Source organism: Haplochromis burtoni, unplaced genomic scaffold (genome assembly GCF_018398535.1).
Source record: "Haplochromis burtoni strain Fernald_Lab_line unplaced genomic scaffold, NCSU_Asbu1 Contig_174, whole genome shotgun sequence".
Taxonomy (NCBI): domain Eukaryota; kingdom Metazoa; phylum Chordata; class Actinopteri; order Cichliformes; family Cichlidae; genus Haplochromis; species Haplochromis burtoni.
The window spans coordinates 876,330-903,218 of NW_024582535.1; the positions used below are offsets into that span (position 1 = coordinate 876,330).

The window sequence follows — 26,889 nt, forward strand, 5'->3', positions numbered from 1 at the left end:
GCATTTTCATACTGCAGGTTTTATGCTTGACAGTTTCTGGAAACCCTTGTTAACTAGATTTATTTTAGACTTATCAAGATTTTTGAAAACATTTGACATAATATATCATTTGCAACATAACTGATGTTACTGGTGGAATTCATGTTTAAAATTAAACAGGCAAATCAGTAAAAATGTATCTTTTACCAACTCTTTGTACTTCACTGCTCAGCAGGAAAACTTCTAGAGTTTCCAGACACAAGGAAACATGACTGTCAAAAATAACACAGGAGGCAACTAAACACAAAGGAAATGTTAAGAAAATTAAGAGTCTAAAATAAGTAACCTAAAGCAGAATCCTAAATGAAATAAGCTGAAAGTTTCAACCAAAAAATAAATATTAAATAAAATAATTAACAAAAATCCACAAACTGAAGAAACCCAAAACTTCTTTGCGGCTTTGTGTTTTCGTGGGTTTTATACTTTTGCTGATGTAACGGACTCTTTAATAAAGATGAAAACATGACTATAAATATCCAGAGGGCTGATTAGGGAATAGAAACAGAAGAGGAGGAAATAAAACTCAAAAGAAGCGAGAAGAGGAAACTATCAATTAGAAAAAAGGAAATGACCAAACAAGGAGACATGAAACAAACATTCTAAATATTATTGAACTATTTCAGGAAGGAACATGGTAGGAAAACATCATACAGACCTACACAGGGAGAAGACAAAACAAGATTTGTTATAATCGTCACGGGTAATGGGAAAATACAGACTCAGTCGTGGAGCTCTGAATGCAAAGTACACAGTGCGTTTATTTACAGTGCCCAAAAACAGTTTCAAAACACAAAGTGAAGTGCAAAGTCCAACAGTGATCTTCTCCAAACTCCCAGTGGTGCGCAGGTGAGTTTCCAAAGTGATTATCCGAGTGTGCGTTCCAATAGCTTAATCCCACGGGCTCCTTCTCTCCAACCTCCAGCTCTGCATCTCTTCCTCCTACAAACGAGCAAAAACAACAGGTGAGGAGGCTAGCCGGCTAAAGCTAAGCTGCAAGTCACAAAACACTCTTTACTACCGCGCTTCAAGTACAATCCAGCGTCGACTGCCATCTGGACAACCAGTTAAATACCTCAGCCCACAACGAAGGATGATCAGTGACAGCTGGGTGGCAAATTAGGTGCAGGTGTGTCAGGTGGAGGAGGAGGAGGAGAGAGAGAGAAACACACAAATACACACACAGGCAGGTCACCCCGGGAAGGACCGTCCGACCATGACAATAATGGTGGAAAACAAAAACACAGAAATCTGAAATTCACAGGATCAAAACCAAAAAACTCAACATAAGAGAACTGGAAAATCATAAAGTTAAAAACAGGAAACAAAGACTTGATGATGTCTTAAACTCACTGGCAGAATGATAATAAATTTAAAAAAAAAAAAGAGTTTTAAAAATAAGAATTCAAATGTATTAAGAATGGAAAAACTCTCAAAGAACACAAAAGCCCAAGACCGTGACTAAAAACCCCAAAACCCCAAAACGTAAAAAAAATAATAAAAAAAATAAAAAAATCCTCCACAACAGCACTGAAGTCAAAAGTCATGAATATGGAACAAAACCCTGGGACCATGACACCTTGACCAAGCGGATGAGCCGGCATATCGACAAGGAACCTTTAAGTGTCACCGGATTACTCAGTTAAAGCGAAAATCTCTGTTTTTCCTTCCCTGCATTGAAAATCAGCGGAGCTGCACATTTTAAGACTCGCTTATGGTCGGACTTTCCCTTTAAGTGATTTATGCAACAGCATCTCCTGGTACCTCAGTCTACCTCAGTCAGCACCATGGACAGCGACCCCGCCAGCTCTGCGGCCGCCTCCTGCGCACCCAGCGGGCCCCGAGGGGCAGGGCACGCTCCTTCAGTAACGACGACCAGCTAATATCTCCCATCATGTTACTGCGGCACTGACAGCTGAACCGTAGAAAGCAGGATGCGGGATTTCCCATAGAAACACCCTCGCGTATTGTTTTTCTTGTCTTAACCCGTTTCCCAGCAGCTGGAAGGTACAGATGCTCTTTGTTGGCCGATCACCGGCTGTAAATGCCTCTAAACGACAGCAGATGTGACGAGTCTCATTTGAGGGTCGCTGTGGAGCAAAGGTGGTGAAATCTCTCGCTCTTCCTCCTCCTTCACGCCCTGTCATCACTACCAGTAGCTGCCCAGCACCATGTCTTCTCCACCATCGGCTGCGACAGCGAGTGAAAGCAGCACCACCACCGTTTTCGAGGAGGACACCAGAGAGGAGGTAGAATTTTCTGGCAATTCTTTTTTTTTCTTTTTCTTTTTTCTTACTCTCTCTGTGTTGTTGATTTTTATTGTGTCCGCGCGCGTGCTGTGCAGGCTGTGACACGCTGCAGGTGGATGATCTGACAGGTGTCATCGGTGTAAACTTGGACACGGGAGTGCGTGAGGCAGTGGCGATTCACTCTGCTTATCCTCCTGTTTATTTAGTATTCCACTTAAGCTTCAATTTTATTTATTAATTTGTTCATTTTATTTAAAACATGTTTTAAGTAATGTTTTCTCACAGCTTCTCGTTTTTATGAATTATTTTTGAGAAATAGAAATAAATGAAATGAGAGAAAATGTAGATCAAAAAGGGTAAATATAAATACTTTTAATTTCCTATTTTGTTTTTTACAAAAAGAATTACAAAACAAATGACAGCATATTAATGTCTGTTCTCTTCAACCAAATTAATGCCTGCTTTTATGTATGTTAACTTTAAATCATAGTTTTATGACTCAAATTGAGCCATTTTTGTCCTCCATACCATGAAACTTGTCTTTACAGCAAGTACATATAGAAATACTTGTCATGTTCCTCATTTGAAACATGAAGTTTAGAGTTTTTTGAACTTTGAATTCTTCATTATTAATCTCTGTTTTTTTTTTCTTACATTGTAGGTTTATTGTGTTTTACTGTAACACCTCTGTGGCCAATTTCATTCTTTTCTAGTTTGTGTTTAGAGTCATGTTTGAGTCTTTGCTTGTTCCAGACTTCCTCTTCATCCTCTTGTATATTTTTGCCAAGTCTATTCTTGTTGCCTTTTGTGCCTTGCTTTTTAGTTTTTCTTTACCTTTACTATTCACACAGGACCACGCTCAAGTTTATTTTTTGCTTAATTTTGATTGGCTTTCAAATAAAATTATATCTCATTGTTTTCACTGCCTTAATGAATTGTAAACCTACAAGGATTTCTGTTTTTTCCCCCTGTATTTTCTGTGCTATATAAATAAAATCGCCTTTATTTTTCTTAGCTCGTTATCTAGATTCTGTTAACATGTGCCCAGTTTCTGCCCAGCTGTGCTCACTCCCCCTGATTAGCCCTGATTAGTGTTTTTACCCTGTAAGATACCATTGCATTACTCTGGCCAGACTGTTGTTAAGTTTGTTTGAACTTTGGACTTTTGAAGTTTGCCTACCATGCCTGGAGTAAAAGTAGGTTTTACACCTGCCAGACTCATAATCCTGCATTTCAGTCCTAAACTCTGCAATGTTGTGCAGTCTGAATGAAAATACAAACTGTTCTTTAAAAAAGCAAACCTCTCCTTCCAAAGTTGCATAATGCAGGCTGGATTAGTATTTGCAAAATGCTGAATTTTGTCCATGGGACCTGAGGACTTGTACAATACACCATGAGATTGTGGATACTAAGAGTTTAGGTGGTTATAGGATTATAAATATGTCCTGATCAGTTTTTAAAATGTTTCTTCTTATGTTTGTTCTTTCACTCAACAGCAAAGACCGCTGAAGCAATCTCTAAGCAAGTCCTTATGTCGGGAGAGTTTCTGGAAATGCCTACTCCTGTCCGTTCTCATGTATGGCTGCATGGGAGCCATGGTTTGGTGTCACATCACCAAAGTGACTCGTTTCACCTTCGACAGTGCCTTAAAAGGAAAATCCAAGATGTACCATGACAGCCCCTGTTCTGATGGCTACATCTACATCCCCTTGGCCCTACTGGGCATCCTCTATTTAGTCTACCTGTTGGAGTGCTGGCACTGTCACGTGAAGAATGAGTTGCTGCACAAAATGGACGTGGAGGGCATCTATGAGCACATCAAGAAGATGCAGCAGGCTAAGCCCTGCATCTGGTGGAAGGCCTTCAGCTATCACTATGTGCGCCGAACTCGACAAGTCACACGCTACCGCCGTTATACTTGCACCCAGGTTTACCATGAGCGCCTCGACTCCCACGTGGCAGAAGCAGAATTTGACTACAGCCACTGTGGTGTCAAAGATGTTTCAAAACAGCTGCTGGGCTTGGAGAAGTCTGTGCTTACAAAGATGCGCTTCACCAAGAGCTTCAGTTTTGCCAACGTAGAGTCCGAGAATTCCTATCTCACACAAAGGGCGAGGTTTTTCACCGACAACGAGGGCCTGGATGACTACATGGAAGCCAGAGAAGACATGAATCTGAAGAACAATGACCTGAAGGAGTATGTCTTGGTGCTCTGTGACCCAAAGCACCACCCTTGGTATCTGTCCCACTACGTCTTCTGGTTTGCCTCCTTCCTCACGTTCTCCTGGCCTCTCAGAGTCTTCACAGAGTATCGCACTGCATACGTCCACTATCGTGTTGAGAAGGTCTTCGGGCACGATTACCGACCTGTGTCGCCATGTGTTGATCGACGATACTGGTGTCGTATCCCTCGAGTTAAAAGCACTGATGTTACAGAACTGGAGTGGCACATTTGCTCCAACCAGCAGCTGCTTACCCAGAGGCTGACCTCATGGATCTGGCCCAGCGACCGTCCAACTTCAGCGAGATTCATCAGAACTGTGAGTGCTGCCACAGAGTCATCATCTGATCCTCAGTGTTCTTTAGAAGCCCCCTCAGCATCTGCACTTGTGCCAACATTCCTTTAAAGGATCCCAACATCACCAGAAAAAGAAATACTGGAAAAAAGCAGTAACCATTACTGGGTTTCAGACAGTGTGGTCATCAGGGAGGAGGAGCCCCAAAGGTGAAGACTTTGTTGTAGTTTTGTCACCGTCAAGAATCCTTTTCTGTAATTTTATGTTTCTTTAGCCTTCAGGTGACCTGTGTGGAGTCATTTATGACCCCAGCCTTATATTTATATGTGCCTTTGTGATATTTTTGACCATAGAACTATTTCTTGCCAGGATTTTTTCCACCTTCTTCTTATTTTATCGTTATAGGCTTTGATTTTATTGTGGTTTCTGACTTGTTGGTAATAATGTCATATTTACGAGTCCATTTTTGACCATTATTATTTTTAGATATTTTAGTAATCTGGGAATTTTAAGTGTTTCTGCTAAAAGAATCATATAACACATTAACACGCAGATTGAGTTTGAGCCTGGGAGTAACAAAAGATGAAAAACAAACCTCCTGACTGTGATAACTTCACTGTAATTTGTCGGTGATCAAAGTATTATTGAGTCACCATTTCATAGTTCGGTGTTAAATGATACATAATCTGCTTAAAAGTATATTACATATACTTACATACATATTTTTCTAGTGTTATTGAAACAAAGAAAATTTGTTTTGTGAGAAAAATCATAGGATTGTCTAAATAAAATGTCATTTTATTTGTGCAACTCCTCTTTGCAGTGAAAATAGTAATAGATGAGTTATTTGAGGGTTAAAATGAAGCCTATTTTACTAAAGACTGATGCTCAGTTACATTTATACAGTATCAAGTAAAGAAATAATGTACTGAAATGCTGTTATCAGTGCATTAAAGTACATTTTAATAGCACATTTAGTCATTTAGTAACACCACAACCCTTCCAAATGACCCATAAGATTTTCCAACATCCTGCTGAACTGATGTTCTCCTCGTTTCAGTAAAGAGAAATTAGAACCAAACAGCTGAACAGGCAGCTTTAGATCATACATAACGCAAACATTACTTTTGTTGTGAGTTGTAAGTTTAATTGTGACCCAGAATGTGATATAATTTTGATGTTTCATGTATCCCAATTATGTGAAGAAATGTGCTTTTTGGTAATAATGCCAGCATTAAATGTGCTTCATATCATGTATGACACATGACTCGCACACAGGATGAGCTCTACTTACAAATATCTTTATTAGACTTAAAGAAATAAGAGTTTTCATGCAGTAGATTTGATGCTTGATGGTTTCTGGAAACTTTTGCTCCCGTGTTCACTACATTTCTTGAACGCTTATTGAGGTTCTTGAAAACATTTTACACATTGTATAACAGATGTAACATTAGTAATGTGACTGATGGTATTCATATTTAAATTTAAATATGTAAATCAATAATAAAAAGTATTTTATTTTTACCATTTCTCTTTGATGACTCCAGAATAGAACAAAGAAACAGAAGTGAAAATAAAAGTGGGGAAAACCACATCAAAAAGACATAAATTAGTTAAACAGAAAAAAGAAATGCCCAGTAAAGATAAATTTAATGAAGCTGAATATACAAAAGTTGAGAAAAGCTACAAATGGAACTAATTTCTTTTCAAAGAATGTTTAATGTTTAGAGGGTCCTGGAAAAAAGTAGGTATACACTTATATACACTAGGTTATCTACAAAGAACAATGATTAAAAATGCACAGAATAATAGTGAAACATGACACAGAGGGAAACAATCACAAAGGAGGCAAAAGGCGGACACAACTACACACAGTAAAACAAGTAAATCAAGAAATAACCAAAGGAAAAATGAGACTGGACGAATAGACAGACACAGACACACTAAGGAAACAGAGGGTGTTTCAGTCTGTATAATAAAATCTACCTCATAACCCAGAATTAGAAAACCAAGACAAGGACCCAAAACACAACATCAGAAAACATCAGGTTGAATGTAGAAGTTAGGAGCCAAATACAAACACAGAAAGCAGAATATTTGTTTAACAAAAAAAAAAAATCACTAATCCAAGCCAATTATAGGTTAGAAAGAGGAGGGGAACAAGACACAGGTGAGGATAATCAGACAGAGAGACACAGGGGGAAACGGTCAAAGTATAACAGGAAATGAAATAATTAGATATGAAACATGTTGGAACTGTAATTAGGTCAAGTTGACAACTTCAAATACTGGAGTTTAATATCCTCAAACAACACAAAAAATAAAACACATCAACAGAATAACCATAAAAACAAAGCAGGAACCCAACTCAATTCAATTTTATTTATACAGAGACAAATCACAACAGGAGTTGCCTCAAGGCGCTTTATATTGCAATGTTGACCATACAATGATACAACAGCGAAAACCCCAACAATCACATGACTCCCTATGAGCAAGCGCATTGGTGACAGTGGTAAGGAAAAACCCCTGTTTAACAGGAAGAAACCTCCAGCAGAAGTAGGCAGAGGGGCGGCCATCTGACCGGTTTGGGTGAGGGGAGGAAGACAGGATAAAAGACATGCAGTGGAAGAGAGCCAGAGATTAATAACAAGTATGATTCAATGCAGAGAGGTCTGTTAACACATAGTGAGTGAGAAAGATGACTAAAGAAGAAGCACTCACTGCATCATGGGACTCCCCCAGCAGCCTACACCTATTGCAGCATAACTAAGGGAGGAGTCAAGGTCACCTCATCCAGCCCCCAAAATTAAAGCTTTAAGCCTTTGGAGATTGTGTCTGTCTCCTGAATCCAAACTGGAAGCTGGTTCCACAGAAGAGGGGCCTGAAAGCTTAAGGCTCTGCCTCCAATTCTACTTTTAAATACTTTAGAAACAACAAGCAAGCCTGCAGTTTGGAGGTCAAGGCAATGCAAACCAGGGCAAGTATCTTGTTAGAGGGCATATTACTAAGATTTTCAGGGCTGAGTACAATAACCTCAGTTTTAACTGAATTTATAAGCAGAAAATTAGTGGTCACCCAGGTCTTAGTGTCTTTAAGACATTCCTGCAGTTTAACAATTTGGGGTGTGTCATCTGCATAGCAGTGCAAATGTATACTGTCTTCTAATGATACTGCCTAAGGGAAGCATCAAATCAAATCAAATCACTTTTATTGTCACATCACATGTGCAGGTACATTGGTACAGCACATGTGAGTGAAATTCTTGTGTGCGAGCTTCACAAGCAACAGAGTTGTGCAAAATACAAGAATGTAAACAAGCAAAATACAAGAATGGCTACATCTGAAACTAATAAATATATGTACAATATATAATAGTATATGCATTTCTGGATGTGTATACTAAATATTTTTCTACGTGTGTGTGTGTGTGTGTGTGTGTGTGTACATATTTTACAAATTAAATAGAGTAAACAATAAATAAAATATATAAAAATAAAAATGTTTATGTAAACATAATTATACATGCTTCCCTTAGGCAGTATCATCAACAAACAACAAATCAACAAACAGGAGAATCCAAAACTTCAATAAAATCAGAAGTCATTCATATTAAGTAACCAGAGATCACAACGTCACAACAACACTACGAACAATTAAGCCGTCCAAAGAAAACCGTTGGTTAAGCCTAAAGAGTGACCAGATTACTTTGCTAAAGTAAAAATAACTTTATTTTTGCTCCATATGTTGATAATCAGTGAGGCGGCACATTTTAGGTCGGACTTTCCCTTTAAGTGATTTATGCAACAGCATCTCCCGGTACCTCAGTCTACCTCAGTCAGCACCATGGACAGCGACCCCGCCAGCTCTGCGGCCGCCTCCTGCGCACCCAGCGGGCCCCGAGGGGCAGGGCACGCTCCTTCAGTAACGACGACCAGCTAATATCTCCCATCATGTTACTGCGGCACTGACAGCTGAACCGTAGACAGCAGGAGGTGGGAGTTCCTGTTGAAACACCCTCGCGTATCGATTTTCGTTTCTTACGGAAGGTACAGATGCTCTTATTTTGTCTTTCACCGATCAGCCGGTCTCCGTCGGCTCAGCTCTAAATGCCTCTAAATGACACCAAATGTGACGAGTCTCATTTGAGGGTCGCTGTGGAGTAAAGGCGGTGAAATCTCTCGCTCTTCCTCCTCCTCCACGCCCTGTCATCACTACCAGTAGCTGCCCAGCACCATGTCTCCTCCAGCATCGGCTGCGACAGCGAGTGAAAGCAGCACCACCACCGTTTTCGAGGAGGACACCAGAGAGGAGGTAGAATTTTCTGGCAATCCTTTTTTTGGCACAGTAAATGGCTTTTGTTACGGTCTGTTTGTCAGAGCTTGTCGCGGAGCTTTAATTTGTCCATGTGCGTGCTGTACAGGCTGTGACACGCTGCAGGTGGATAATCTGACGGGAATTTGGTGTTACACATATGCCACTGTTCCACAGTCTGATATAGAAAGGAATTCTATAACCTTGTAGCATGCATTGATTATTTTAGAGGAAAACTGCAGGATATGTGATTGGGAATCAGCCAGCCAGCGTCTGTACCTGTTTTTCACCTCCCGTGTGCCGCAGCGGGCCTGTGAACCTGACCACGGACGGAATATCCTGTTATTCTTATTGTTTGCAGATTGATTTTCTTTGCACAGAAATGTCTGATCCGTGTGTGTTTGACCGTTTTGGTGATACTTTTATGCAAAACATCCACAGACGTTGCAGTTATCAGTCAGCAGAGATGCAGGTCAGCTGCAAACGAGACAGTGACCTAATAACATCCATCAGTTTGGCTGGGATCCGTTTAGGGTTAGAGTTAACATCCATTCTTTCTTAAGGAATTTTCATCCAATGCAATAATTACATAATTGCAAGCCCAAATGCATGGATGCTCACAGAAATGAAAACACAAATTTCTGCCCCTAAAAGTATAATCAACACACATCTGCACCCATTAAGCTAATTATTAGACTTCAAGATAACTATATACCTTTTTAAGGACCAAAGGGGTGCAGTACTGTTTAGTGGTTGGCCCCTCAATGGTTTCTTTTTCTATTTTTGAATGTCTCAGCTCACCAAATACATTTTAATATTAGACAAAAATAACCTGGCTAAATGCAAAACGCAGTAGTTTAGAGATGATGATTTTATTTATTAAGAAAAATAAGCTATCCAAACCTGCATAGCCTTGTGTGAAAACTAAATCTTATGGCTGGCTGTGCCAGCTTGGCAGAATCAAGCATTTGTGATAACTGGCAATGAGTTTTTCATATCACTGTGGAGAAATTTTGGCACTGTTGTTTTAATTCAGCCACATTGAAGGGTTGTTTGAGGTGGACTTGCTGGTCTGTTGCAAATCACTGTCATGCTGGATAACCCAACGGTGATGGAGTTTCAGGGCATGAAGTCATGGCCGGACATTCTCCTTCAGCTTTTCTTGTTCCATCAATTACAACAAGTCGCGTTAGTCCAGAGAATAATTTTCCCCAAAGTCTTGGGGATCATTAATGGGTTTTTTTGTGAATGTGAAACAAGTCCTTGTGTTTTCTCAGTGCTTTTCTCCTTGGGCTCTCTCAATTTTTCCCAGTCTCTTTCTTATTGTTGATTCATGACCTCTGATCTTAACTGAGGAAAGTGAGACCTGCAGTTATTTCGATTTTCTTTTGGATTCTTTTGTGACCTCCTGGATGAGTCGTCACTGGATGCTGGAGGTTATTTTGGTATGCTGGCCACTCCTGGGAAGGTTCACCACTGTTCCAAATTCTCTCTATTTATCAATAATGGTCTTCACCATGATTCACTGGAGTCCCAAAGCCTCAGAAATGACAATGTAACCATTTAAGACTCACACATGTCAATCATTTTTTTTCTCAGTTTCTTTAGATCGTGGCACAATGTGTTGCTTTTTTTCAACTTTTAGCCTACTTCACTTTGTTAGACAGGTTCTGTTTAAGTAAATTCTTGATGCGACAGGTTGGACAGTAATCAGGTCTGGGTGTGATGAATGAAATTTATCTCTTCTTTATGTCTTTTTTCTGTGTGTCTTACTTGGGTTATCTTTGTCTAATAATAAAATCAGATAATTTGAAACGTGCTAGTGTGACTGTTTCAGAACTAGGTGAAATATATAATTTACTCTTCCATTTTAAGATTTAAGGTTAAAGGTGCAGAATTGCAGAGGACTGTCACCTGTTCTCCCTGTTTCTGGGAGCCTTATGTGCACTTCTTGACACCAGATGTGCAAAGGGTGTAAAGAAGTCTCCCCGCACTCTGCACCTCAGAGGATGAAGCCTCAATGATAAACCTCTGTACCACTAAAAGTAAAAAGCAAAAAGGCACTTTTATTGTCTGAAAGTGTGTGGCAACATTTTCTATATCATGTAAGTGCTGCATACTTCATCTGACAATTTACATAATTATCTTGTTGTTCTTTTCAACCATAACCCCAGTGCTGCTTGCAAGGGTTTGTTGTTTATTTTGGTCTAATTATGCGAAAGATTGAACAATGTCGCAGTTATTAATCAGCAGCTGCAATCAAAGCATGCAAAAACACTGTAAAGCAGATCAACTGACAGGGGGCTACACAAAGGACTGACTGGGGGATCAAGACACAATTAGGAAACATGAAGGAGGAAAGAAGTGGAAAGGAAGGAAGGAAAAGCCACAATAATACACATGAGATAACTGAAAAAAGCACAAGCTGGCTAAAAGAGAAATAACTCACAGTGGCAACATAATTTATTTGTTGTCACACAAACCAGAAACACAAACCCAGCAGATACGGACGACGCCAGTCAGGTTCACTGAGGAACACAGTTAGAAATGATAAAGGCCAGGCTTTTACTTTATTTACACATTTTAATTTAATCAGAAATTCCTCTTTTCTAAAGCTTTTCGCCTACGATTAAAAAATTATTAACGTTTCTGATATTTAACCTAACAAAATTAGTCAGATAGCAAACGACCAAAACACAATCCTGCATTTGACAGCTACTGGTAGTCTGTGGTGTTTACATATGGAGGACTTAAACTTCAACATAATGTTACCGTATTGTGTGTGTATAACCTCTTTTTAAGTTTTGTGGATGTTATACATGGTTATGCTGAGGATATGTCGGCCAATTTCCACTGGAAATGCCTTTTGGTTAAACTGTCAGCAAGGAATTTGCACTGTTAAATTTTTATATGACTTTAATGCACATAAAAAACAGCTGCTTGTTTAAGTGAAAATACATCGATGGTTTTTTTTTTTTGCACTAATAAAGTTGTGGAGTTGTAAAGTATTTTGTCTAGTGTCAATTATATCGTCAGTTATATCGTTATTGCAAGTTTTCAAATGTATATCGTGATAAATATTTTTGGTCATATCGCCCTGCTCTACTGATCAGTTTTTAAAACGTTTCTTCTTATGTGTGCTTTCACTCAACAGCAAAGACCGCTGAAGCAATCTCTAAGCAAGTCCTTATGTCGGGAGAGTTTCTGGAAATGCCTACTCCTTTCTGTTCTCATGTATGGCTGCATGGGAACCATGGTTTGGTGTCACATCACCAAGGTGACCCGCCTCACCTTCGACAGCGACTTCAAAGGGAAATCCATGATGTATCATGACAGCCCTTGTTCTGATGGCTACATCTACATCCCCTTGGCCCTACTGGGCATGCTCTATTTAGTTTACCTAGTCGAGTGCTGGCACTGTCACGTGAAGAATGAGCTGCAGCACAAAGTGGACGTGGAGGGCATCTCCGAGCGCATCCAGAGGATGCAGCAGGCTAAGCCCTGCATCTGGTGGAAGGCCATCAGCTATCATTATGTGCGCCGAACTCGACAAGTCACGCGCTACCGCAACGGAGATGCCTACACGAGCACTCAGGTTTACCATGAGCGTGTCAACACCCACGTGGCAGAAGCAGAATTTGACTACAGCCACTGTGGTGTCAAAGATGTTTCCAAACAGCTGCTTGGCTTGGAGAAGTCTGCGTTGACAAAGATGCGCTTCACTAAGTGCTTCAGTTTTGCCAACGTGGAGTCCGAGAATTCTTATCTCACACAAAGGGCGAGGTTTTTCACCGACAATGAGGGCCTGGATGACTACATGGAAGCCAGAGAGGGCATGCACCTGAAAAACATTGAACTGAAGGAGTATGTCTTGGTGCTCTGTGACCCGGAGCACCACCCTTGGTATCTGTCCCACTACGTCTTTTGGTTTGCCTCCTTCCTCACGTTTTCTTGGCCTCTCAGAGTCTTCACAGAGTATCGCACTGCATATGTCCACTATCGTGTTGAAAAGCTCTTCGGTCACGATTACCTCCCTGTTACCCCTTGTGATGATCGGCCTTATTGGCGCCGTATCCCTCGAGTTAACACCATTGACAGCACAGAATTGGAGTGGCACATTCGCTCCAACCAGCAGCTGGTTCCCAGTTACTCAGAGGCTGGCCTCATGGACCTGGCCCAGTGCCCCTCCAGCTTCAGTGGGCTTCGTCAGAACTGCGAGCGCTGCCACAGAGCCATTAGCTGCTCCTCAGTGTTCTCCAGAAGCGCCCTCAGCATCTGCACCGGTGCCAGCTCCCGCATCCCCTTCAGCAGCAGCCGCTTCTCCTTGGCCCGGCGCTATGGCTCCCAGCGCAGCTGCTTCTGGAGGAGCGGCAGCCTAGACGACCAGGTGAGCCCCAGTGAAAATACTCGCTGCCTATCGGAACGCCTCACCACAGATGACGAGGAGCCCCCGGACTACGAGGATGCACTTTGTTACCCGGTGCTCATTGTCCACTGCAGTGAGAACTGCCACAACCACAGATCTTTCCACAGAAATGGCTCCTGCGTGGAGACCTCTTTATGATATGCAGTCACAGCGGCATTTCTGTAGCATTTCAAAAACAGGGCGTAGTGGATGCTGTAAGAAACAATTGCCTGAATCCTGAATGTGTGAATCACCAAAGCAATAACAGCGGTCAGTGAGTGGAGAACAAAGTGGCATCTCATGATAAGCTCACACACACAAACAAATCATATCTGCTTGGCTTCCAGGAAAAACCAAGAAGACGCAGACTGTTACAAAGCACACCATCGCTACAGCTTTTACAGTGCATGTGAAACTAAGGCTGCAGATACCTCATAGGAACTTTCTCAGAGGTCACACATGGACAGGTTTAAACATCTCACGTTCATTTAGTGAGTCATTATGGAGCAGCTTCTACAAATTTAACTTCTAACTACAGCAATAACTGTGAAAATAAATCTCAAATGGAGGATCGCCAGTTTGTGCTGGTGCACATCCCAAAGTGGAAACCTCTGACTTCAAGTGACAATTTAAATCTTGGACATTCTCACTTACTGTTAAACCATATCTGTAAATTCTTTTTAAATCATCTGTTTTTTCCTACATTATCCAGAATGCCTTTTATTAACTCCAGACAACAGGTATGACCTAAGGATGTTAGAAAGCGTGAGGCATTTGTTCAGACTGAGAGAAGTTCAGACTCATGCCCTACTAACAGCCGGTCCTGTGGTTTCGTTGCATCCTGGTGCATCTCTGCTTCTTTTTCTTCTTCTTTAGTGGATTTCTTTGTAATTGACTGTTGGGCGTTGGTGCTATGTGGCAGCTCCAGACTGTTGTGGATGTTGAGTGACTGACACATTAACATGATGTTTACAGTTGGTGCTTTCCTTCTAACCTCGGATGTAAATGTTGGAATTAACAGTTTGGCCATCTTGAAGAAAATAAGAGAGAAAACAGAATCAGGTGGACTTTTTTTTTTCCCTTTAGTGGCTTTAACATGCGATTAATTTGTCTTGACTGACCCAGAAAATGAAAAAATGTGGGCGCACTAACACTGTCTAGTCCTATGAGCCTTTACCTTGACAGACTAAAACGCATCATGAAAACTCAATCAAGCATTACGCATAAAATTGGACTTTTCTGCTGCCTACTGCCATGATGAAACCTGCCGGCAACTGTGGTACAAATACACATCATTACATCCATCATTGGGACATAAAAGATAGAGACTGGTTTATCACAGTACATGTGAGCAGGTGAGTGTGGATTTAGCTGCAAAAAAAGATCATAAGATCATCAAATCCATGCCTGTTTTCGCATGATTTCCTCCTGCTGAGACACCGTGGTAAAACCATATCCATGAATGTAAACCACCAGCATATACGATATACTCTGTACCATTATGTGTTGATAGTAAAGGAATAATGCTCCATTTTTCATCTGTAAAATGGTGATCTCGCTGTCCATGTACTGATATGCCACCATGTTACTGAAAGACTTTGGATGTTGTCATGTGGAGGATATGTGACTCTTCTGAGTTTACAGTTAGTATATGCAAGGATGTAAATGCGCTTATGTTTACACATTATACAAACTTTATAATACATGCTTTTTTTTTTAATATAAAAAATGTTGTATTCAATGTGCCACAACACAGCTTGTTCCCTATGGAGGACCAAAACAGCCAAAAATTTAAAATAAATTACTTTTTAAATAAATTCATATGCCATTAAATGCCTCTCAAATAGCACAAGTTACTTTAAGCATTAGTTGTGTTTTTTGTTTTTTTACCCAAACGACTGTATTGTTGTATTCTCTTTTCAAATTTCTTTCCACATTTCTGCTTTCTTTTGCAAATAAGTTGGCTATGAATCAAAATCAGTCATGAGGTGAACCTTTTACCTTTGTAAATAAATGTTTAAATAAGTCTTAGTCACTAAAGATTTAAAATAGGTCAGCTAAGCCCTCTTATATGTACAATGAAGCAGAAATGCATAAAAAAATGTAAAAACACAAAATGAATGTATTTGGGGGGAAATAAACATATTAATGCATAAATTATTTTAATAAAGAAAATGTAAAATTAACATAGGATCAAATAAAATAAAAAATAAAAAATATAAAATTTATTTTTGTGGCATTTAGTGGCATATTTACTGATTTTTAAATTTATTTATAATTTTAATCCTGTCAGTTTTGGCCCTCCATATTCATACATTGTTTTCAATAATGTAGTGACATTCATATTATTATGCACTTGATGGAAGTGACACTATAGACATTATGAATTGTAGTGGAGCTGAATGTTGGTGTAAATTACCTTGTAGAAAAAAGTGTCATAAATGTCACTATAACCAAATGGGCTGAATAAATAACTTAATTACTTTTTAGAATATGTATTTCAACTTATCTTATGCTGGAAAAATAAAAGTTGCAATAAATGTCTGGGTCATACCCATGTACAGTTAAACAAAATGTTGCTTTCTTGTATCCTCAGATCCATTTAATCCTTTGCCTGCCCCCCCTCCTAGCTGTAGAGAGACAAAACTGTGAAAAATTGCTACTTATGTTTATCCATCCTTGTGATAAAACCCCTGTTTATTTAAAGTTGCTTCAGTTTCAATTTTAAATAATGTGTGAATTGCTGGCAAAGCAGACTGGCTGATAACCAAAAGATGGGCAAATTGCCAAAATGCAAAAGTTGAATCTTCAAAAATCTGGTTAACTTTAGAGAGACTACATCCACCTTGTACATACAATCACTACTACACCTGTTCAACTGCTTGTTAATGCAAATATCCAATCAACCAACCACATGACAATACCTCAGTGCATTTAGGTATGAAGACATGTTGAAAACGACCTGCTGAAGTTCACACTGAGCAACAAAATGGCGAAGAAAGCTGATTTCATTGATTTTTACAGTAATTAGTGCCGGACAGGCTGCTCTGAGTATTCCAGAAACTGTTTATCTTTCCGCACAGTCATCTCCTGGGTTACAGAGAATGGTCTGAAAAAGAGAAAACATGCAGGAAGAAAACGCTTTGTTGGTGCCAGAAGATGGAGGACAATGGCCAAACTGCTTCGAGTTGAGAGGATGGCAACAGTAACTCAAATAACCGCTCATTGCAATAAAGGTTTGTAGAAAAGTAACTCTGAATGAACAATACATCAAAACCGGATAGGCTACAGCACCATAAGACCACACTAGAAACTAAGACTAATTCACACAGAATCACCAGAACTGAACATCAAAGACGGGAAAACCTGTCTGCTCTGATGAGCCAACAACTGCAACATTATGACAATGCCTTCTATTTATAAGAGACATCTAAGTTATTGTGGTAAATTACATATTACTGTTATATTTTAGGAGAAGCTGGAATGTCTTTTACTGTTATTATATCAAAAAAGCAACTGAGAGTGGCTTCAGGGTTGATTAAATGGAGCATAAATGTCTTCAAACATGCCCAAATTTGAGTTTTGCAAGCAGTGGTGCACAGTGTTTGGTGAGTAATCAAATCCTCATTGGCCGAATTTAGGACAGAGCTGTATGGTCTACTTTAAGAATGCCACATATCACAAAACGATGTCTATATTCTTTTTATTAAATGGATAAAACTTTAATATTTTATTAATTTCATCCCAGAGTTGTTTGCTTAAGTTTTTCATTTTTAAAAAATAAATCTATAGATTCCTGAAAAAAAGGACACGTGATCTTTCCCAGATTGAACCATTTTGCGTTTAAATTCCTTCACTGCCATTTGCCTCGGCCATACATGTAATAATCCACCGGTGCCGTAGGAGGCAGTATATTTAAATCGGCGACCACACGTCTACTCCACGGCAGCGGAGACGACGAAGTACAGTAAGAAGCTATGAAAGGTTATTCCATAGGTGAGTGTCCTGCAGCGTGTTAGAAAACTCGTAGTTAAGTTTCCATTCGATAAAAACTGTTTGTGCCACGTTTGATGGTCACGAAGCTCGGGCTGGGTCACGCTTAGGTTGAAGTAATGAGTCCACGAGCTCAGCGGAGAAAAGTAAAGCTAGCTAACCGCCCGTATCTGCGTCCGCTTGGCTTCAACTTTAACCTCAACATTGAGCGGAGACAGCAACCGGTAACAATTATGACATAAAAGTGTGTGAAAAGCAGGAGATGTATATAAAATGTGCCCGCTTTAGTGAGAACGTAACACATCCGAGGCCAGCAACGACCAAAGAACGTCCTTACTGAGTACTTCCGGAATAAACAAACGCATGTCGACTAAAATAGTAAAGCTTAACCATTGCTTTTAATCCGGTCAGTTAGTTCAAGAAGAAGCATTTGATCCTTTTCTTGTATTTATTAAACTAAAATAATTGAAATTAGTTTTTTTTTAGCCGAGCCTGAAATAAATTGATGCTTTTATTCTGAAGATTACAGTAAATCCAGCTGATCTAAACTTATGTTCAGAAGTTTAAAAAAGTGTGCGTAAAATTATGGATCAGGTGAGGAGGCAGATGTTCTGCTGTGTGAAGATGATAACACAACATATGCAGCCTGTCAGCCTCCCTAAACTTGTCATTATTCTAACTGAATTTGCAAAGATGATCCAAAACACACAAAAAATAAAGATGAATTCAAAGTGGTTCTATTTTTGTTTTCTAAATTTAATAGATGTTGTGATATCACATGATCATGAAGTAAAAAGACAGAAATCGTGAGTCCTGTTCTTGAACCGTGGCTCTTTATATTGAATCCATATTAATTAATTAACTGAACCTTTTTTTTGTTGTTTTGACAATCTCCTCCTTCCTTTCAGTGACTGGGTGGAGCACAAACATGCAGAGTTTGGTGGTGCAAGCTCTTGCCATGAGGCAGCTTGGAAGGTTGAGCCCTCGCCACCTGCTAGCTACTGGATATGGTCTGAGGCAGACCGAATGGTGTCCCAGGACCATTCATACACGCCAGCTGTGCGGCTACTCGGTCTTCCCTGTGACGCCTGGCTGTCACCGGCCTGCTTTCCGTGGAAGAGACGCTCTCAGGTGTTGGTCTGCTCATCATTTGAGGTTTAAAAGCAACAAGAAGAAAGGTGCTTCAAGTGCATATGATGAGGAGGAGGAAGATGAGGATGATAAAGACGCAGAGGACAGTGATTATGAAGATTCGGATCCAAATCTACCCAAGGACTATAAAGACATTGAGAAATATGTTCAGTCCTTCCGCTACGATGTCATTATAAAAGCTGGCCTGGATATGGCACGCAAGTGAGTCAGCATAAGAATCTAAGGCTGGGTGGGTGTTGATAAGTCATTAAGTTGCTGCTAAAGATAAACAGGATTTTGCACTCTTTCCTCCATACTTCATAATCAAAACAGGAAATAAGGAAATGGCGTGGAGAATCAGTGCCAGGGTGCTCTCAGTGTGCCACAAGCTGTTCTAGTGGCACACTGTGAGCTCATCAAGAAACTTTGTTGTTTTTCCCTTTAATCACTGTAGCAGGTTCTCCATAGTATCCACAAAGAGGGGACGACTTTAGTTCTACACAGTTAAGTTTGCTTCATCGATTGCCCAGCAATTGAGCATTACTGCCACTGTGCTTCACTCTTTGTCTTCCTCCTTCTCCAGTCTCACAACTACTATATAAGAAAAGAGAATAATTGGCAGCCACACGCCAGGTGTGCCTCTCTCCCCAAACTGGTCCCCCAATCTCAACCATCCAGCTCCACCTTTCCCTCGTGCATCTGAGGCACAGCCCATACCTCGATGCCACAATTGCATAGAAAGAAGGCACACACACAAAAAAACTGCAAACAGTAGGGACTTCCCAACATTTGTCACCATTATACCAGAGTCTAACGTGTTTCTGTCTTGTCACAGTAAAATTGAAGATGCGTTCTACAACAACAAGCTCAGATTTAACGGACAGAAACTCATCAAGAAAAGTAAAACGGTGAGTGCTGCTTGCTTACGACAGTGCACGAATTAGGTAATCCAGTGTTCCTCATATTTTGTTCTTTTCTCAGGTAAAACTCGGGGACACCCTGGACCTGGTCCTGTCAGAGAACCCAGAAACAAACACTGTTACATTGATGAGAGTTATCCTCAGAAGGGTTTTTACTGACCCTGGTAACACTGAAAAGCACAAAGTTGCCATAAGGCGCTGGAAATGTCTTGAGCTTCCCAGGGAGGAGGCCTTTAAACCTTGAATCTGCCTAAGACCGTACTGACTGTAATGCCATTGGCCTGTGAGGTCAACAGCACTGAGTGGCTCTCCAATGAGGTGGATGTAGAATGGATTACAAAAATGTTGTGCAGAGCTAACAACTCTCACTGTGCTTAAATGTGTACTTCGCCCTTCTATAGTGTGACACTCCCCCAATAAAGGTGCACTGTGAGGGTTTAGACTTCACCATTTGTGTCCTCGTGGATTTTTTTAAAATTCTTTTGGAAAGCTGTGTGGTGTTTTTCATGGTTTCAGAACTGAAACTGCCAACACTTAATATACAGGAATAAATAAATAACTTTAAATTTCTATTAAATATCCCCAAATATTAATAAGGAAATGTTATTGTGTATATAATATTATATACAATAGATTTTTTTTTTTTTTTTTTATAAGCATGAGTAAGAAATATCTGGCTTTAATCCTGTTGGCTGGAAAAAAAGCACTTTATATGATTCATAAAACAGGACCCCTTATTTGTACTTTTGGAGCTCTAATTTATTCTCTCTAACCTGAAAAAATGAGAACTAAAACTGTCTCATGCACATCTCAACATTAATTTAATGGAATAAAAGTGCAATTCATCTGATTATCTTATGTTAATGATGGAACTAAGAGCTGGATGCCTGTGGCTCAGGAGATGGAGCACCACCTGTCGCCCACCAGTCAGAAGGTTGGTGGGCGATAAGTGGGCTGCAAATCAGTGTCCTGGGGCAATGTTGTGAACCCTAAATTGTCCCTGGTGCATCTGCATGTGATAGCACTTAAAGGTATAGAATAAAGCACTGTGTGAATGTGGCTTGCAGTAGAAAGTGCTTTTGAGTGCTAAGAGCAGAAATGCTCCATGTACCACCGTGTAGCCTGCTCAGTCCAAGACACTCAAGTCTATTAACTTATAAAGTTGACATTTTGCTAATGTTATTAATACAGCAAGTCTTTCTGACCAAAGCACTTAAAGTGCACACATTTAATAGCGCTCTCTCTCTCTCACACACACACACTGCTAATTTGTCTGCAGAACTTGTGTTGCTTTCAACCTTAAATCACATTTTTATCTAGAAAAATCAGTCATCTGCTAACAGACTTAAACATGTCTCCAATGTCATGTGATTGGGTTGATTTTTCAAGTTGATAATCACCTTCAAGGGACCTCTTAGCCTAACGGGTAAGTGAAACCAGATAAAGAAAGGCTATGCTCTGTATGTTGAACTTGCTCTGGTGCGATTATGTAAAACATTGTGATTGTATGTCACATTTATAACTGTGGTTTTATTAGAAACTGGTTATCATGAGCCATTGTCATGTTAAATTATCTTTATAATATAAACTTCTATAAGAAGGCTTAACATAAGCACATAGTTATTAAAACAGTGGTGGCACGATGCTACATCAGTAACTGCGATGGAAATATATCACGTCCTTGTGATTTGATTTCTGTTCATAGAGCAAATGTGTGATCTATGCTGTTAGCTACTATCATTATTATTGTTATAAGGCTACAACATTTATCAACAGAGTATGTTAGAGAAGCTATGACATGTTTGGCTTATAAATAGGAGCGGTTGTAACTTTTATCGAACAATAATAAAGACTACATAAACTAGAACATCTACTGCTGTAGCCAAAAAGGTAAAATATGAGTAAGAATACTACTAAAGAAACTCGCAACAGCTTGGCTTCTTCCTACAGAGGACAGTGTGTAGAAGTTCAACAATGCGATTTCAGCTTATATACTGTGCAACTGTTTTTATGACAGAAAGTGTTGGGTAACTGCAGAGTACTGTAACTAGGACACAGTGCTTGACCTCTTGGCCTTTTTAAGAATGTCACACTTCTTGCGATTGGGGCGCCGGCAGCGTTCGTCAATGCTTGGCACACATTCGTAGTGCCACACCTCCTCCATCTTATCCACAGGATACACGGCTTCCACGTAGTGACGGATCAGTCTCAGTCGAACAGGGTCAAGCTGCTTCTTATTGCAGGCGCCTGAATGGTTGTACTGCAGCCGCAGGTTCTCGTGGGTGAAGAGCTCGGGGAAGAGGCGCACCAGCAAGCGGGCAGCAAAGTTCCCAACAGAGAGAGACTGCTGGACAATTTCCCGTACCTCGGTATCAGAGAGTAGGTAGACGGAGGGAACAAGGAAATCTGGTTTGGACACAGTCAGCTCCTCAAGGGGGATTTTGCAGAAGTCTTTGCTACTTTTCTCGGGAGGTAAAGAGGGAATATCTGGATCCTGTCTGCCGTTATCAGGATGGAGCTGGTTCAGCTGGCAGAGAAAGTCCTGCTCTGTCTCCTGACCGTACACTTTGCGCTGCTGCAGGTAAGATCTCCTCTGCTCCGTGTCACGTCTCCTGCACCGCTCGTCAAGTTTGCCAACAAATTCCAACATCCACACTCTGTCGTTCTTGGCCCGGGGGTAGACCAACTGCACGTAATGACGGATCAGGTTTACGCGAACGGGGTCGAGTTGCTTTTTCCCAAGAGAACCGCTACAGTTATACTGCTTTCTAGCGTTCTCGTAGGTAAAGAGCTCAGGAAACATGAGCACCAGTAGCCGAGAGGCAAAGTTCCCAACGGACAAGCTACATTCATAGTTGCTCTTGAGCTGTTCCCTGGACAGGATGTATTCCTGGGGAACAGTAAAGTCAGGCAGAGGAATCTCCAGATTGTCAAAATCTACAGGCGTGAGCAGCGACTTTTTAGACTTGCGACTGGGTCTTTCATATTCACTCACTTCTGGAACCTTGATAATTGAAACATCTTCAGGAAAACTGGCCAGTTCGTAGCCCTCCTCATTGATGTTGTCTGGTTCACTCCCGTTGCCATTACTGTGAGGACCCTCAAGTGCGTCTTCCATATGCTGAATGCACACCTGCAGCCAGCTGTCCTCAGGCACATCAGGGAAATTTGCTTCCATATACTTTCTAATTATGTCCATCTTGTCAGAGTCCAGAATTAGCTGTCCCACACTACTAAAATTGCCACAGTCTTCTGGTATTTTCCCCTCTTCAAAAACTTCAGGGAAGAGACGGTGAATTAGGAAAACAACAAAGTCTTCTGGGGAGGAGAACTCATCCAACTCCTCTGTGGCTTGTGTACCAAACCCGACATCTGAACCAGCCAGGCTGCCCTGTTGGTGATCTAGAGATATGTGCTCCTCCTGACCCTGTTCATTAATGAAACGAAAGGTTTGAGGCTGCTCAGCTTTTACGCCACCAGCTGTGCCCGCCTGCTTCCTGAGCAGCCGGGCACTTTCCATGTCCCTCTGCGCCCAGAAGCGATTAAAAAAGTCATTAATCTGGAGGAGGCACTCTTCCTGCCACACGCTGTTGTTTTTAACCGTGGGGTAGCACACCTCGACATAGTTTCGAATAAGCTGCAGATGTAGAGACTCCAGCGTTCTCTTGCTCGCCATGCAGTCGTGAGAGCACTCCCTTGCTTTGAACAGCTCCGGGAACAGATGCACAAGCAGTCGACAGCCCAGTTCCCCAGCACTTGACGTCTGCTCCATCAGCTGATTCAATTCATCGCTGGTTAGCAAATACTCGGGGGGAGGCTGGAACTCTGTCACCATCTCAGCCGGTTTGATCTGCTTCTTTATCCTCATGACTTCCAGCGTCAGCAAGTCCACTTTACTGTGCAGCTGCGTCATGCTTGAATTCAGAGTGTTGAGAATGAAAAACATTTTCTCAATTAGTGGATAAAGGCTGGAGTCCGCTGTGGAAGCTTGGCCTAAAGTGTCTGTGGAGGGGATGGGCTCTGCTGGGCCATTTTGCTCTGGATTTTGGAGCTTGGATGAGAGCATATTGTTGAGCTGATTCAAGCTGCCAAGACTTGCCTGCTGCTCCAGATTCGGGGTGGTCCTCTTCTCCGAGATTCGGTGGGAGATGCTGAAGAGAGGCTTTCTGTAGGAGACTCTAGATTTCTCCTGGATGCAGTCTCTCTTCTCTCCGGTTGTGGTGAGGCAAAGAGGTTCAATCCTGCTGCTCTCGTCTATCAAGTGCCGCCTCATCTAGACACAATAAATGTCAGTCAAGGATGTGTAATAACATATAAGGTATTGTTTTAATCATGAGTTGATCTTCATTTACCTCACTAGACACCCTGACTCTCTTGCTGCTAGTGGACTGGTCTGTTTCAGGTCCCATCTCTGCAGATGACCGTTTCCCAGCCTCGGCAGCTCCAGAAGATCCCCCTCCATGTACCTGAGGTTGTTCACTAATAGCAATGTCCTCTGTCTCCTCCTTACAATCTTGGACATGCTTGTGTTCTGCAAAATAATGCAGAATTTATTTTACTGCATACACTACAAAAATAAACCAAAACATACTTTGTTAATCTGTGAATTTTTATTGCTGTAGCTGCAAAGACAACAATGCAGAACTTGCCTTTTTCAAGCATTGCTTCATCTGAGATTTCCCCATGCTCACGGGAATTCATAGCCTAGATAAAAAATTCAGAAAGTTACTTAATATGCACACACTTAATACATCAATGGGAACAATGTGACAGTAATGTGTGTAATACACATATTCTTAGGTTTGGATAAATTACACGGAAAGGTTATTAACGCTAAAATTAGCTAATGTACCTGTCCAACTGTTGTTCATATCTTCTCTTTACAATTAGCAACTGATCAGATAAAAGTGTGCTAAAAGAGACAGGAAGATCTAAGGACAATTGTAGCTTTGCAGATGAGTAAATTGTACTGTACGATTGTTTAAACAATTTACTCATATGGGTTATCACTTTGCAAAGTCTGGAAGAAGGCCCAAACTGTCATCCACAGATGAGAGAAAATTGGTCTGGATGTTCAGGAACAACCCGGGAAACACTGAGGCTTAAGCCTGCCATGAACTGCAAACACTAGCAACACTATCTACAGTGAAGCCACATGGACCGAGAGGGTGCTGAACAAGAAAGAAGCCCCTCCTCCAAAAACAGACACCTTCAAGCTTGACTGTAACTTGCAGCTGCCCAAAATATCTTCTGGAGAAAAAGTTTAATGATCTGACGAGACAAAGATTGAGCTATTTGGTCACAATGATAAGAGGTATGTTTGCAGGAGTAAAGGTGAGGCTTTCAAACCTAAGAGCACTGTACTAAATGTCAATTGGTGGTGATGGCATCATGCTGTGGGGCTGTTGTCCTGCCAGTGATACAGGTATTTCATTGAATTACAAAGTGGCTGGAATAATGAAAGAGGAGGACCATCTTCCAAATTCTTCAACTTCACATTTGTGTAATGAAAATCTTTGGATTGTGCTTCAAAGCTCGGTCCATGCCAGGAAACCAGTCTAAATGACCTCTACCGATCCCGCCAAAAAGACCAGTCAAATATGCAAAACCAGAACAAAACTATGCCAGACGCATATTAGTAGTGGTGTTTTTATATATTAGAGTCTGTATATGTATACTTTTTTGTTTTGTGGGATACCATTCAAATAAATTCGAAGAGTTCAAAGAAATACTTGAAAGCCCAAAATTATCACGACATTCATGCCCATGACTGGCTCTAAACTAAAGAGCAAAACCACTAAACCACTGGCTCTGTCATTAATCTGCCCATTGCAGATCTTCAGTATGTTTTGTTAAATTTAAGAAAGCACCAGAAATGCTTTTGATGCACCTAAGCCATTTACAAGCTCCCTGAAAAGTTATCATCACAAAATTGTTTTAAATACTTCAAACTCTATCTGGATGGTAAAATCCTTTAAGCTCCCTGTGGAGAAAATTAAAACAGAGGTGGTCCACGTTGGAAGAGAGCAATATTAAATGTAGTCTACTACAATGGACACTTGGTTACCTCTGCGGTTTTCTTACATGTAAACACAATGCTCTATTACTGGAGTAATTAACTATCTGTAACCATTCTTGCACATGCTTCTTTTTTAAAAATAAAAGATTTAATGATGATTTTTTTGAGCTGTGAATCATGCAAAGCTATGCTAGTGGAGTCAAAGACTACAAACATGACGCCTAAAATGAGCTTGATGATTACTACTTTGGTAACTGCTTTATAAACTACTGCTTTTAGTTAAAATACATACATGTTGTGGCTGGCGTATCACCCTTATAGCAAACACCATGTGACCGGTTGCAGCCTCGTAGCTAATCACACACACACACACACACACATACACACACACACCTCTGGGTTTGCCTGAGTATTTTATCCCAGGCTCGTGAGGCTGATATAAACGCGTAGTTAATGCCCGCACAGCTCTGACCCCCCTGTTACCTAAAGTCAGCCCGTTTTAGGTGCATGCCTCCATACAGAGTTCCCTCCCAGCTCCCCTCCAGCGTTCATACCCCGCTACTTCCTCATTCTTCCGCCCATGAACCCTTGAACCACAACACGAGCCGAAGCCGCCGTGTGGACCGAACTCTTCTACAAACTTGGTGTTTTTCAGAAACACTGCGCGTCTTTACGCTTCGTTTCTATAACACCGCCACATTTTGTTTGTGAATTTTAATGACGCGGCAACGTTTGCGTGGACGACTGCCTGCCTTACTGCCCCCACCTTCCCTCCTACCCCCGTCCTATTCCTCCTCCTGTGTCCCGACTCTCGCTAAATTAACCGAAAACCCGCGTGACCAGCGGTTTGAGCTCACCTTCACTAGTCCATGCCTCCCCCCGGGACCGTCAGTGACATGTCCGCGGACTATCACGGCAGTTTGTTCCGCAGGTAATAAAAGAAGGTAATTCTTCTTGTTGGTGTTTTTTTTTCTCGCTCGGCTCCTGTGCTTTCTCGCGTGACGTGACGGGCGCGCGCCTGCTGTGTCACTTCCGCACAGCTGTGGAAGAAGAGACGGGTGAAAAAAAAAGAAAAAGGACCACAGTTACAGTTTTACATTGTAAATGCACAGGGCTGCCGTTACACTCTTTGAATTGTATTTAACTGAGAGTCCTTCAGCTAAAGAAGGGTTTGAATAAATAACCGAATAATGAAAAAATAATCCTCAACATGCTGAGCAGCTGTTAGCCCACGCGAAGGACACAATCACGAAACGTTATAAAACATATCCCATGAATTAACACACACACACACACACACACACAC

The 26,889-nt window shown here is 41.0% G+C and overlaps 4 protein-coding genes across 7 annotated transcripts; 3 read left to right on the forward strand and 1 right to left on the reverse strand.

Annotated features, from left to right (window-relative positions):
- The first annotated feature begins 1,737 nt into the window (after positions 1-1,737).
- On the forward strand, positions 1,738-6,306 carry LOC102289526 (transmembrane protein 151B). Its single transcript, XM_014337290.2, has 2 exons — positions 1,738-2,285; positions 3,782-6,306. The coding sequence occupies exons 1-2, from the start codon at positions 2,208-2,210 to the stop codon at positions 4,910-4,912; spliced, it is 1,209 nt and encodes a 402-aa protein (XP_014192776.2). The 5' UTR covers positions 1,738-2,207; the 3' UTR covers positions 4,913-6,306.
- A 2,302-nt stretch (positions 6,307-8,608) lies between these two features.
- On the forward strand, positions 8,609-17,204 carry LOC102289219 (transmembrane protein 151B). The gene is made up of 2 exons (XM_005933861.3): positions 8,609-9,115; positions 12,270-17,204. The coding sequence occupies exons 1-2, from the start codon at positions 9,038-9,040 to the stop codon at positions 13,677-13,679; spliced, it is 1,488 nt and encodes a 495-aa protein (XP_005933923.1). The 5' UTR covers positions 8,609-9,037; the 3' UTR covers positions 13,680-17,204.
- A 199-nt stretch (positions 17,205-17,403) lies between these two features.
- On the forward strand, positions 17,404-20,011 carry mtres1 (mitochondrial transcription rescue factor 1). 4 transcript variants are annotated; one of them, XM_005933860.3, is made up of 4 exons: positions 17,404-17,516; positions 18,422-18,866; positions 19,480-19,552; positions 19,626-20,011. In XM_005933860.3, the coding sequence occupies exons 1-4, from the start codon at positions 17,498-17,500 to the stop codon at positions 19,806-19,808; spliced, it is 720 nt and encodes a 239-aa protein (XP_005933922.1). In that variant the 5' UTR covers positions 17,404-17,497; the 3' UTR covers positions 19,809-20,011. The 4 variants fall into 4 exon arrangements, with proteins under 4 accessions (XP_005933922.1, XP_014192774.1, XP_014192775.1 ...); XM_014337288.2 differs by lacking the exon at positions 17,404-17,516 and adding an exon at positions 17,523-17,757; XM_014337289.2 differs by lacking the exon at positions 17,404-17,516 and adding an exon at positions 17,523-17,737.
- A 750-nt stretch (positions 20,012-20,761) lies between these two features.
- Positions 20,762-26,648, reverse strand: bend3 (BEN domain containing 3). Its single transcript, XM_014337287.2, has 4 exons — positions 26,441-26,648; positions 24,214-24,268; positions 23,917-24,095; positions 20,762-23,837 (listed from the first exon to the last, which is right to left on the reverse strand). Exons 2-4 carry the CDS (start codon positions 24,263-24,265, stop codon positions 21,612-21,614), a joined length of 2,457 nt encoding a protein of 818 aa, XP_014192773.1. The 5' UTR covers positions 24,266-24,268; positions 26,441-26,648; the 3' UTR covers positions 20,762-21,611.
- Between the last annotated feature and the right edge of the window lie 241 nt (positions 26,649-26,889).

Coding starts and splice junctions, on each gene's coding strand:
- bend3 (XM_014337287.2), bottom strand. CDS start 24,265: ATGAATTCCCGTGAGCATGGGGAAATCTCAGATGAAGCAATGCTTGAA. Junction 24,096..24,213: donor TGAAGCAATGCTTGAAAAAG/GCAAGTTCTGCA, acceptor ATTATTTTGCAG/AACACAAGCATGTCCAAGAT. Junction 23,838..23,916: donor GAGTCAGGGTGTCTAGTGAG/GTAAATGAAGAT, acceptor TATTGTGTCTAG/ATGAGGCGGCACTTGATAGA.
- LOC102289526 (XM_014337290.2), top strand. CDS start 2,208: ATGTCTTCTCCACCATCGGCTGCGACAGCGAGTGAAAGCAGCACCACC. Junction 2,286..3,781: donor AGGAGGACACCAGAGAGGAG/GTAGAATTTTCT, acceptor TTCACTCAACAG/CAAAGACCGCTGAAGCAATC.
- mtres1 (XM_005933860.3), top strand. Junction 18,867..19,479: donor GGCCTGGATATGGCACGCAA/GTGAGTCAGCAT, acceptor GTCTTGTCACAG/TAAAATTGAAGATGCGTTCT. Junction 19,553..19,625: donor TCATCAAGAAAAGTAAAACG/GTGAGTGCTGCT, acceptor TTCTTTTCTCAG/GTAAAACTCGGGGACACCCT.
- LOC102289219 (XM_005933861.3), top strand. CDS start 9,038: ATGTCTCCTCCAGCATCGGCTGCGACAGCGAGTGAAAGCAGCACCACC. Junction 9,116..12,269: donor AGGAGGACACCAGAGAGGAG/GTAGAATTTTCT, acceptor TTCACTCAACAG/CAAAGACCGCTGAAGCAATC.